The 12740-nt window shown below is 42.8% G+C and overlaps 1 protein-coding gene across 1 annotated transcript in view; it reads right to left on the bottom strand.

Annotated features, from left to right (window-relative positions):
* ARID5B (AT-rich interaction domain 5B) overlaps nt 1-7943 on the bottom strand; it is a 180130-nt gene extending 172187 nt beyond the window's left edge. The window contains exons 1-2 of the mRNA XM_003993966.6: nt 7537-7943; nt 6834-7088 (exon numbers count right to left, since the gene is read on the bottom strand). Coding sequence (XP_003994015.2) covers nt 6834-7088; nt 7537-7557 — 276 coding nt within the window. The 5' untranslated portion in view covers nt 7558-7943. The remainder of the gene's footprint in view (nt 1-6833; nt 7089-7536) is intronic.
* Nucleotides 7944-12740: the final 4797 nt, after the last annotated feature.

The raw sequence follows: 12740 nt of genomic DNA, 5'->3' as shown, positions 1-12740 counted from the left end.
GCCTACGTGTGAATGGCTGACAGTGGGTCCTCTGCAGAAGACGCTGGGCCAAGCTTAAAGAAAGCAGGTGGTGGGAAAGGACATTTTAAATGACTTATGTCATTCAGTTATTCAATAAATACTTAGTGAATAGCGCTGAATAAGGTATGGGGACCCAGAGGTGAGTAAGGCCCAACCCTCAGTTCCTGAGAACCACCCTGGGGTGGGGAGGGGGGCGGGAGTGAGAGGCAAAGGGAAAGAACACAGATAAGCATCACAGAACGTACACGTGCAAAGTACAGGGGAGGCTCAAACCTACCAAGGCCCCGTAAGAACCCTGAGGGCAGGGATTCTCGCCTATCTTGTTCATGGCTGTATCCCCAGGGCCTAGAACAGGCTCTGGCACAAAGTAGGTGCTCTATAAATAAGCACTGAGTGAATGAGACTTCGAAGATAAAGACAATACTTTCTAGTTTCCAGAAAGATCATGAAAGGCTATAAATAGTGACTTTAGTTAATCTCCACTTTAACTAAGAAGCACAGAGAGAGTCTGACAGCTTTTCTGTGACCCATGTCTGTCCAAGAGGGTAAACTATGAGCTCTTTCAGGGCTGAGGCCATTCTCCTTCATCTTTGTATCCCGTTGTTCAGCACATAGTAAACTTTCAATCAGCATCTGAGGAACTGAATAAATTCTTGTTCCAAAATCATGCAGATAGTGAGCCTTCCCTTGACCACATGTTGCATTTATTGTCAACACAATTCTCCGTGTTATAGAACGTCTTTTGCTGTTTTTACCTTTTTAAAAACGTGTTGATCTCATCTCTGTACCAAGATTGATAAGCTTCTTGAGAAACAGGGTCACACCACGAACTATTTGCAACCATCTCTGCACCTAGCAGAGCTCTAAGTACATGGTCAGCATTCAATAAGTAGTTTTTGATTAACTCAAGACCGATGATACCAACATTTGCTGGAGTTAGGATCTTAACCATACAAAATATAACTCAGTACACAGTCTACTGATTCTCAACTTTTAACGTCATTAGACTCAATGCTAAAACAGAGATTTGTTTATGTAAATATTTTTGACATATTAATGTTAAATTATTTCTTAATATTTACTGTATCTTGTTCCAACCCAAGTAAGAAGGAGAAAAAGTACACAATCACATTCCCTATTTCAGATCAACTCCACAGGCCAAGGGTCAGCAGACATTTTTGTAAAGGGCCAAATAGTAAATAATTTCCACTGTGCGAGCCATATGGTCACTGTCACAATTACTCGACTCTGCCACTGGAACCTGAGAGCAGCTATAAACAATGTGTAAACAAATGAGTCTATGTTCCAATAAAACTTTATTTACAAAAACAGACAGTGGTTCAGATTTGGCCCTCCAGCCTTAGTTCGCTGATATTTGTCACAGTCCAATAAATTCTCTCCATACAATTCATTAGTTCTCACCCTAGTTCTAAAGGGCCAGCCAGTTAAGTTACTCCTTCTCATAGTTTACAATCATTTCTAAAAATAATAATAACTAATATAACTGCATCTATCTTTTGCTGAGCTCTTGTGTATTAAGTACTATGTTAGTTAGCAGGCCTTTCTTATTATTATTTCTAATTCTCTTGGCAAATTTTACAGATGGAGAAACTAAGACTTGGAAAAGTTAAAGAAATTGTCCAAGGCCAGTGAGGTCACTGAAGAGGTGTCAGAAATTTTTAAAAGCCAGCTCATGGGTACAGACCTGAGACTGAGTAGCCATCCAGCCCCTCCTGGATTTCAGAATGTGTCTGACCAACCTGAGATATGATACAATCAGGCAATCTTTGAAACAAATCCTGCTGATCCAGATGACAGACAGCATACCTCAATACAAACATGTAAATCTTCAAGGAGCTTTTTATCTTGGTGACATAGCTAAACCCATCACATGGATGAAAGCCAACCTGATTTGGGGAGACCTGTATTGGCTATCTGTACTAGTAAACTAACCTACGTGCCATCTTCTCATAGAGAAAACCTTTCTTTAGGAAGGTCTATGGTAGTCGTCTCAAACTTCAAGGAGAACAGTAATACGAATGTTAATGATAATAATAATGAGTCACCCATTACTGAAGATTCTTCCATATGCCAACTGTAAACACTTTATATGTATTAACTCATTTAATCTCTAAAATAATCCTCAGAAGTAGGCACTATGTGTCCATTTTATAGATGAGAAAATTGAGGAACAGAGAGTTTAAAACTTGCCCAAGATCACACAGCTAAAGCAAGACTGTTCAAAACGCAGGATCCTTGACCCCAATTCCAGAGATTCTAATTGAGTTAATTTCAACAGGCGCTTTGGAATATGAAATTTTGACAAGTTTTAATGAGGTAAGCACTTTTAGAAATCCTGACTACATGCTAGCCTCTGTAATGCCCAGATGTGCTAGATCCTGACTTCCTGACAGAATTGGCTTACTCATCCACACTCACAGTTGCAGGTGACCAGTAAAGCTTCTTGTAGAATCTAGCCCATGGTCAGGCTGGAATCCAAGCTTGCACATCCACCTATTTTAAGGGGGTATATTGCCAATAGATTAAGCGCTTGGCACTTTGAAAATGAATGTAATCAGAAGTTACCCAGTAACAGAACCAATTACCCGCCTACTTTGCCATTTTCCTCCTCTGAAGAGATACTGGCTGAATGGCAATTGTGGGTAATTACTAAAGACACTTAACTCCTTGTATATGGCCCTGCTATTCACTTTCATGGTAATTTAAGACAGTATCATGATTAGGCCTGGGAACCTCCACACAGACATAAAAGTTATTCTGCTTATCGTTTATAAATTAAGAATATCTAGCATAAAGTCCACCATAATCATTACTCTTTTCTATTTATGTAAGGACTACACAGTTAATGAAGTACTTTTGTCCATACATATTCACAACAAGCCATAGACAGTCCGCCTTATTATCGTTCCCATTTCACTGCTAAAGAAACTAAGGCTCAGAGTGTTTATGACGGTTCAAGGTCAAACAAATAATAAGCTACAGAATCAAGACACGACTCTGGGGGTGCCTGGGTGGCTCAGTCGGTTAAGCATCCGACTTCGGCTCAGGTCACGATCTCACAGTTTATGGGTTTGAGCCCCTTGTTGGGCTCTGTGCTGGCGGCTGAGAGCCTGGAGCCTGCTTCGGATTCTTTGTCTCCCTCTCTCTCTGCTCCTCCCCTACTCATGCTCTGTCTCTCTCAAAAATAAATAAACATTAAAAAAAAAAAAAGACATGACTCTGGACTGCTCTTCCTCAACACCAGAGGCCAGCTCTGGAAGTATGGGAAGGCAGCAGTGCATGTAAGTATGCAAGTCATTATCATAATCAGTACAACTAACAATAAATTGTCAATGGTGATGAATCATGGTACTAAAATACAACTATTCTTGTTAGCTACCACTAGCTAGAATTAGCTGAACTTTATAAAATAAGAATGGTTCTTCTACCTAAAATCTAGTGACCTTTGGCAAAACTGATTGACTAGTCATGATTCTAAAATGAACAAGCACCTGCCCACATTAGTACATACTTCTAGAATATAATATGATGCATTAAGCAGGGTGGGATTCAGTGGGAAGATAAACCAACCCTAAAATTTAGGAAGACCTAGGTCCTACTCTGGTGACCTTTGACAAACCACATAATCTCCCTAAGCCTCTGTCTCCATCTGTAAAATGGCATACAAAGTCCTGCCTTATCCAGCCTCTTCCAGTTATTGCAAGGATCAATAAAATATTCCCCAAAAAGGCCCTCTGCAGATCACAGCAAACCACACAGGGACGCTATTTCTAATCTCGCACAATGATAATTTTCCTGCTTTTAGAACTGACGTCTTTACATTTCAAGAAATCATAAATAGACAGAATGGTTCTCTTAAACCAAAAAAGCATACTGAGTCCTGGCTGTCCTTTTGAAATGGATGCTGATGTCAGCGCAATCAAGAAATTATTAACCTCCATTTGGTTACTTAAAATAAACTGTACTGGCTGATTAAATGTGCTGAACATTTTCTCCAAGTAACTGTGCACATCACCAAGAAACCTTTCTCGTTCGGTCACACTTTGCAAATGGCAAATGCATCATTCAAAACTATTTAAAATCAATAACAAAAATCATCTCACTGTATATAAACAAGTTAATGGAGTAAGTGAAAACAAAGCAAATTTCTTAATGAGAGGACCCTGTTGCCCCCTCTAGGTGCCTGCAGTAAATGCTGGTTTCTGTAGGCTCTCCTCCAGAGGAGACGGCTGCTGCTATTCAGCTAATGAATGACTAACTTAGGCCAGGGGGGAAATGACATCACCAGGGTGGAAAACCGATCTGCACTGGGAAACTTTCTACCTGCTTTACATTTGTCATAATTATTTTGCACAATGCAGCCTGCATTTGCATAATTTTGAGGCGTGTCATTATCTCAATTGAAAATTGTTTTAATATGGCTGAATAATTCACAATGACATCAGCCAAAGTCCTAATGAAATATACAAGTATAATCATACAGCTAATTACCAGCCGTGTTAGCATTAAAAAACAAATCATGCATAATATTAGACGATGTATACGCAGCTGAGGATTATAAATAGAGTCATCTCCCTCCCCAAACCCCCTAGAGTTTACTTTTAAATGGCAAGATTAATTTTCTTAGGTATGGCTCATATAGCAGTGACGAAATGTACAGATCATTACAACGGCTCACTTTCATTTCCCCTTAATGAACAATTTTTTAAAAATCGTGTGTTTAAAAGTACTGTATATCTATCCATTACCAGCAGTTCTAACAGATGCAACCTTGGGCTATTATTGTTTTTATTCTTAAATCAGAATTCACCATTTAATTACACCAACAGAAATTAAAACTGGACCAAGTGGGGTCAACTTGGGGTCTTTAAAAGTATTTCAATTTCAATTAAAAAAAGAGAGAGAGTGTGTGTGACCACAAAATATCTCATAAAACACTGAATAATTTCCTTCTGGGTTTAGTCAGAAGTCTATTAGGCACCAGCTCTTTTCTGGATATTTAATCCTTCCCTTTTCCAGATCACAGGCCATGTTGAAGTAATAAATTTGAAAAGCAAATAATAAGAAATCAGGAGGGGGAGGGGAGGAAGACAGCTGCGCAGGAAAGTTGGGTCGGGGGAGGGGGCCGAGCTAGACCTCGGGAGGGGGAAGAGCTCAACCTGTTGGTAGGTTGCAGGATTTTTCACAGTATTTCCAAACAACACCTTTGTAAAATTGCAGGCAGACGTCGGGAAGTAAGAACGTTTAAAACCCAAAGCTGGCGGTGGAAGGCGGGCGGGCGGGGGGGGGGGGGGGGGGGGCGGGAGGCGGCATTCGGGAGGGGGGCGGGGCTTATTTCCGAAGAGGCAGATCCGAGGGCGAAGGTTTTGACGAACTCCAGTAATTAACCGGCATAGACCACTGATGGGTAATTCGAGCCTGGGAGAGGGAGTGAACTGGCGATGCCAAAAGTAAAATCAACTCCATCAGACCAAGGGATTCTGGAAGGACTGGCAGGCAGCTCTACGCTCCGGGATGAGTTAAACGCGGAACCATTCATTTAACAAAAAGATCCTACACCTCCCTCGAAAGCTCGAGGGCCTGGCACAGAGCTAGCTGCCCTCAAAAGTCTCAGTTTGATCACCCTGCTCTCGCTTGGGAAACACAAAGCCTTGCCAGGCGGCCGCGCGCCCTCCCTCCCCACCGCACCGAGGGCACTGCCTCCCCAAAATAGTTCCCCCGGTGGGTATCGCGGCGCTGAGGTCGGTCAGCTGACGAGGGGAGCCCGCAGAACTGCGGTCACACATGAAATGACAGAGCCGAAGGGAGGCGGCCGCCCCGGCGCCCGGTGACAGCAGCTCACCTCGGGCGTCCTCCCGGGAGCGCGGCTAGCGCCCCCGCGGCCGCCCAGAAACGTGCCGGCGAAGCTCGGTCCCTCCCCACCCTTCCCGGGAGCGCCGTCTGGGCACGGAGGCCGCGGGACCCGCGGGGCCAGTGGGCGAGCACACACCCCTCTGCCCTTCCCTCCCCCGTCCCGGTCCCACACATCCCAGAAGATCGCGCTGGAAGACGTCCACTTTGCGTGGAGTAATTGAGAACTAGAACATCAAATGGCTTGTCCGAGGGGGAGGGGGGTGGGGGCGAGAGATAGTTGTTAATGCTTAACGTGTTTGTGCCGGTTACACGACCGCTTTGAAATCCGCCCGGGCAGATCTGCAAGTTATTTGAATGTATTATTCCAGTACCTGTCATTTATCACTTTATTCAACACGTCTTTGCCAACTCAATAGCTTTTGATCTCACTCTGCCTCCATTTCGTAATTTCCGCCCTCTTAAACATATCAAATACTTACTTTAAAAAAAAAAAAAGTGAACAATATCGAAACCCACCGAAAGAAATCCACCCAGCCCAGACCGAGCCAGACGCGAAGGTAAAATTTTCAAAAGGCAAAAAATATAAAAAAGCATGTGATGTTCAAGCGGCAGTAGCAAGAGAGAGAACGATCACACACACACACACACACACACACACACACACACACACACATCCTTGAACAAAACCCTTCTCGAACAAGTTATTTGATCTTGACTAAAATCAGCAGTTGGATCCTCTTTGTAAAGCTGACAGCCAAACTCTGACAATGGCAAAATACTCGAGCCCCAGCTAGTGGCGCTACCCCTTTAAAAAAGGAGTCGATCCTGCTCGCCTGCAGAAGTGAATACAGTATTTTCAAGCTTGCCCTGTAATAAGCATTACTAGGGGAGGGGGGGGGATAATAAAGAAAGAAGAGAGGGAGATATAAGTTTACCACCTCGCCATGGTCGCTATTTCTGCCCTGGGGAGTGTCTTCTGGGAGGAAATAAAGTTTAGAGCTGGATAAAAGTTGCCGGCTGGTCCTCTCTTCCCACAACAGCTGGAGCTCCGCTATGCAAATCGGATCCTTTGGCGTACATCTTACAAAGAAAAAGTCGCCAAGGGACAAAATTCTTGGTTTGCCTTCAAGGTGGAATTGAAAAGCCTTGTAGAAAATGTAAGGTCCGTGCAAGCCACACGGTGAGCCGACCCACTGCAGGGGAAAAAAAGCACCAAATAAATAACGTAGCCATCAGAGCACAAACATCTATTCCCAGACACATTTACACACAGACATCCACACTCTTAATACAGAAGAGCCAACAGATATAAAGCTGGGTGGAAAAATAATAGAGCCCACAAATTTTCTGCCTCCCTTAAAAATAAAAAAAAAATAAAAATAAATAAAAATAAAAAACTCCGGGCACCCCCACCGCCACCTCTCCCTACTTCTCCATCTGAGGCGGTAAAATTACATTATGTATGTATGATCAGTGCAGGGATTTTTTTAAACAATAAAAATGATTTGGGGGGATGCAGAGGGTAAAAGTTTGGTGAAAAGTTTGTGGGGGGTGTGGGTGGGTGCAGAGGTGTGGGTGAGTTGGGGGGCTGGGGGGTGCCGGGGGGTGCCGGGATCGGAGGAGCGGAGGAGAGCGAAATACCTGGAGTGAGTTGGGCTCCATCTCGACGTTCTGAATTGATTGAACTCAACATTCTCTCCAAACTTGTTGGCTTGAATGGATTGCATCAGGTCCTGGCAGGGAAAAACATTCTCTGCCTTAAGCTGGCGTAATGTCTCAATATAAAACTGAGCTCTTGCCTCCCCTTCGGCACCAAAATGATTGAAAATATGTCCTAATATTTCTCTGACGACTCAATTTTCAGCTCCTGTCAAAACTGTGTAGGTTTCCTTCCAAATGTGGGATGATCAAATTCATAATCGGAAGTAAGGTTCTGTCCGATCTCGGCGGGAAGCGGATGGATCAAGGCAAAAAACATATAGGAAGGTTTGTAAAAATAAAATCCACCCTAAAACTGTGTGAAGATGAGATCTCCCTCTTCCCAATCTCCCTTGTCTAGGGGTGTCGTCTAGTGAGATTTTTGGAGGAGACGAGAGCTCGCGAGCTCCGCTTTGCATCTGACAGGACCTGCTTGTATATGTCTAATATAAAGAACATTTCCTGCAGAGATTCCGGGGCGCTGCTCCTCTTTCTAATGCTCCTTAGCAGATTTGCTGTTATTAGACATGTAGATTTGTTTGATAGTTAAATTACGCTTCCTCACTGCCATGTTTTCGAGAACTAATCTGTTAAATTATCTTTTGATGCCTATTTACATGGAAGGGAAAAGTGGGTTATCGATTATATAAACATATAAATATTAATGCATTTGTTCGCTTCGCAAAAAAAAAAAAAAATACTCAGCGGAAAAAAAAAACCCAGAAAGACAAGTGAGCAATGCACAAACATCTCAGGATTTTGCAAACAATATTGAACGGACAGCGACTGCATTTAGGGACTGGAACAATAAACGATGCATGATAAATCAATAAATGCGAGCAGCGAGTCTGCTCGGAATATGAATTCAGGCTCCCGGTTCTGCGTGTGCATTCTTTAATTTTGAAGTATATACACTAGTACGTGTTTACAATGCTGATGGACGCCAAGGGCGCTCTCAAATGATAATGTGTTTATATAACCCAGCGCTACAGGAATAATATACCGACTCCTACCCCACCCCCATCCCCTCCCCCGCCAAAAAAGGGAGGGGAGCTTCCTCAATAATAGTTTGAAACTGAAAAAATCCATTTGCAAACTAGTTAAATACAACCAGAAATTAAGCTGTTGAAAACCGGGGGCATGAACCGTAAGACAATAAAGGTTTTAAATGTGTATATTTATTGTTCTGGAGCCCTGGAGCATTGCGAGGTTTGCATGCACGGCTATTATGCAAACACAGAGAAACTTAAGAGCGACAGAACAAGGAACAGGCAGAGACTGCAAAGCCCTCGCTCGCTCCGACCCAGCTGCCCGTCCTCCGCCAGGCTAGATTGCATTTTCGCAGTGTTGATGTAAAATGGTGTACTCGCTTCCCCCACGCTCCCCACCCCCTTCCCCGCTCTCCTCCCACTCCTTCCAGTGCCTCCCGCCCCCCCTCCCCGATTTTATTATATTGGCACCAATCTTTCTAAAGTGGGTCTGGCATGCTAAAAAAGTAAACATGTACTATATGGGGAATAAGGTCTGTATAGTATGACAGTTGAAACTTGATCTGTGATAAAATTACAGGATGTTGAAATTACTAGTAAGCTATTTTTAACGCTTTCGCAACGTTTCACCTCTAGTCACAGCATCTAGTTGAAACAGGATTACTTTAATGAAAATTATATTCACATGGCTGAAGTTAATACACCCGGCAGAACACAAATGCCTCATATTCAGTGACTTGAGGTGGAAAGACCCTCTGTGTGTATTTTTATGCCTTTTCATAACGTCTGCGTCCGCTGCAGTAAGAATTAGGGCACTTAACATTATCTAAACCACATTTTTGATTCAGAACATGGGGAAGTAATAAAAGGCAAGATCTATCTCGTTTCTATACACACAGAGATAAACGAAAGAAAATGGCAGATCCTCCAATTACAATAAGTAATAAAAGCCCATGCCAGAGAGCCGGTATTCTTAAAGATGAAAACTATTTTAATAATTTAAAGTAATATCACAACTCTGCACCATGAAGGAGGACAATGTAACAATTCGCAGTCTCCCATCTTTGCATTAGCCAGATTATGACTTGCACATCACTCTTTAATTATCTTCCTTGAAATTTCATCTGATCTTTCTATTTTATAAACATGGGTTACAAAGAGAAATTACAGCTCTCTAGCGTTTTCTCTCTCTTTTTAACTTTATGATGCATACTGCAGACGTTTGATTAGAATAACCCATTTTGTTCATTTTTTTACATATGAATGGACTTGACTGAAGGGTATTTTACGTATCTTTTTTTTTTTTTAAATACAGGAGAGATGCCTAAGGCTTCAGTTAGTCGCTGTCCTGTTAGCGTGAATATATACATCCAGTTCAAGACATCCTATATTTAAAAACTTGAATTGCAGTATTTTGACAAGATCATGTTTGAGATCGACTCTGAGTCAGTTTCCTGTATGACCAATGCAGCAGCATTTATGCAGGAAACCTTAACAGAATGCCTGAGGGTATCCCTGGATTGTATATTAAATCTCTCTCTTTAAAAATACACAACTCTTTAGAGCATCTAAGCAACTTCTGCTGGTTTTGGTGCTGTAAGTCTTTAAGTGTCTGTAAGGGACTTCATCTAATTAGAAACGCTGTTTCTATGTCTCTTCAAGGTAGAAGCTGAACTAGGGCTGCATGCTGAGTAATCTCTCTTCTCGTAAACTCCCGATAAGGTTTTTCAGATGTTAACAATTGCAGGGATCTAGGTCTGAATATTTTTGAATATCTGCAGTCTCGTAATCAGATGAATGGTAAATTTCAAAACTGGATCCCAGGGGTATCTTCCCTCTCTTTTTAACAGCACCACCCACTACCACCCCCATGAAAATAATAAAATCTAATAAATCAAGCCTCTGGTCCAATCCTGTAAATGGCTTTTAAAATCACAGATCACAATGGTGTGTGTTTACAAAAAAAAAAAAAAAAAAAGAAAAGAAAAGAAAAAAAAGAAACCAAAACCAAAAAACATCCTCTATTTTACCTCTTTAACATGATGCTGATAGGCACCTGTAAATTATCTGTGTAGCAAATATCCATACAAAGAAAGTTTCAATTAAGATAAGGAGATTGTATTGAAACAGTTCTTTGAAGTAATGTAGTTAATAGCCTGTTTGATTTCTGCTTGTGAGAGAGTAATAACGTGGATTCAAGGCTCCATCAATCACAGAGCAGATGTAAGACTTGAGACACCGACACCCAGGGGAATAGAGGCAAACTCCTGCAGTGCAGGGTCCTTGGGCTAATGTAAAGTAAATACTCATAAACAGATTGAATGTTGTAAGAAGACAATCCATTCAGGACAGTTATAATCATGAAAGCAACTGCTTTATTTATCTATAAAAAGCTTGTAGCTGGGACTCAATGTGTATAAAAGAGGAGTGGGAAAGAAAGCAGTGTATGTTTATATGACCCACTATTTCTGGGCTCTTTCTTACACTGAAACACAGGAACCTGTACCTACACATCTATATTCCTGCTGCTTTGCTAGCCCAAAAATCCAACCCTCTGTTTTATTTGGTTTATTTGAAGGGTAAAAAATAAAAAAAAAACATTCTCACCCCTCAAGGAGGGGGGAGTAAGTAGCCACATTTTTTTTTCAGTGTCTGTGAATCGTTTCATAAAGGATCAGGAGGATTAAGTTAGTTGCAAAAACCAGCAGTGACATAATTAGGCAGCTTGGGCTATAATAAACAGGATCATAAAAAAAAAAAAGTACAGTTTGAAGAAAGAAGGCAACCATTTCGAAAATTCAAATCTCTCTGCGCACCTCTGGGCCTCCCCCTCCCCCAAATTGTAAAAGACAACTGAAGCATTTTTGACCTTGGCTACAATAATACTTCATGTTTTAGCACTTTAGTCAGCATTTTATCTACTAATTGCTACACACTACCGCATGTGGCTCGAATCTGCCACTGCAGCTTGCTTTCACTGGTGAGCGAATTGCTTGATAAAGACTGGGAATTCAACCTGGCTGTTTCCTTTCTTGCTCCCCCTCGCCTCCCCCCTCTTTTTTTCTTTCCTCTTCCAGCTAGAAGCAGCTAATTTTTGCAGAAAATACCGCATGGATCAGAACAGGGACGGTGAATGGTTCCCTAATCTCCTTCCACAGGCTAAACTCCGGCCACTTTGACGATCGGGAGGCAAAGGGAGGAGATGAAGGGGGGCGGGGAGGAAGGAGTGGGGCGAAGCCGGGGTAGGGTGGATCCTGGCCTGTTGGTGGACCTGATGCTAGGTGATTCTGCACATTGGTCCGCTGGCTAGTCCATCGCTGGTTGGAAGTCCGTGGGACTCCGTGCTGCCACCTGGGGACCTCGAGTTAGGGGCTCTCTCCCGTCTTGCTTGGTTAGGAAGTGGGGTTCGAGGGGGTAGCCCCGGAGTCCTCAGACTGATTCGTGGACTGAAAAACTAGCAGTGTTTGAGGGTCAGTCACCGCCTAGTCCCCTCCCCCTCCCAAGCCTGGCGCCGTAGTCAGCGGTGGGGGTGGGTGGCGTTATTAATAAGGCGGCCTCCAGCAGAGCAGGCTCGCCAAGTCTTAGTGCAACAAGTCTATTGGTTTGAAGGAAGATAAACCGGGTTATACGGGTCATTGCTTTCCAGGAGACCTCTAGTGGTCAAAGGTTGAGCTACATCTTAAATATGGGGCTCGTGTTTGTCGCCTGTCTCCTGGGCTGGGTCGCCAGCTCCTGTCAGGCAATAAGGTCGGTAGCTTGGTTCAGATTTGTCGTGCACTTGAGGCCAAAGCCGAGAGAGAAGCAGGGAACTGTGAGAAGATCCCCCAGGGAGGGGTCATGTGGTGCCCTTTGTGGACACAGAGGCCCCAAGTTCCTCTGCCCTTAGTACAGATGGCGACTTCCTATCTTATCTTGATTTTCCTTACAGGTCTGAGATTGATCAGGTATTCTCAGGGAAGTTGGGACAAATTTGCCCAAGCCATTTCCAGTTATAGTAACAATATTGAATCTATTTTTTAACATTTGTTTATAAATGAAAGCCAAGTCCCACTCCTTTCCCCTGATCACAAATATACCCAAACCTCCTTCATTTGAACAATTGATTTCCTTCAAATGCCTCCATATTTATGCGTTATTCAGTTTAGAAGTAAATAAGCT

This window comes from Felis catus, chromosome D2 (genome assembly GCF_018350175.1).
Source record: "Felis catus isolate Fca126 chromosome D2, F.catus_Fca126_mat1.0, whole genome shotgun sequence".
Lineage (NCBI taxonomy): Eukaryota > Metazoa > Chordata > Mammalia > Carnivora > Felidae > Felis > Felis catus.
This window is presented reverse-complemented; position numbering and strand designations above follow the sequence as displayed.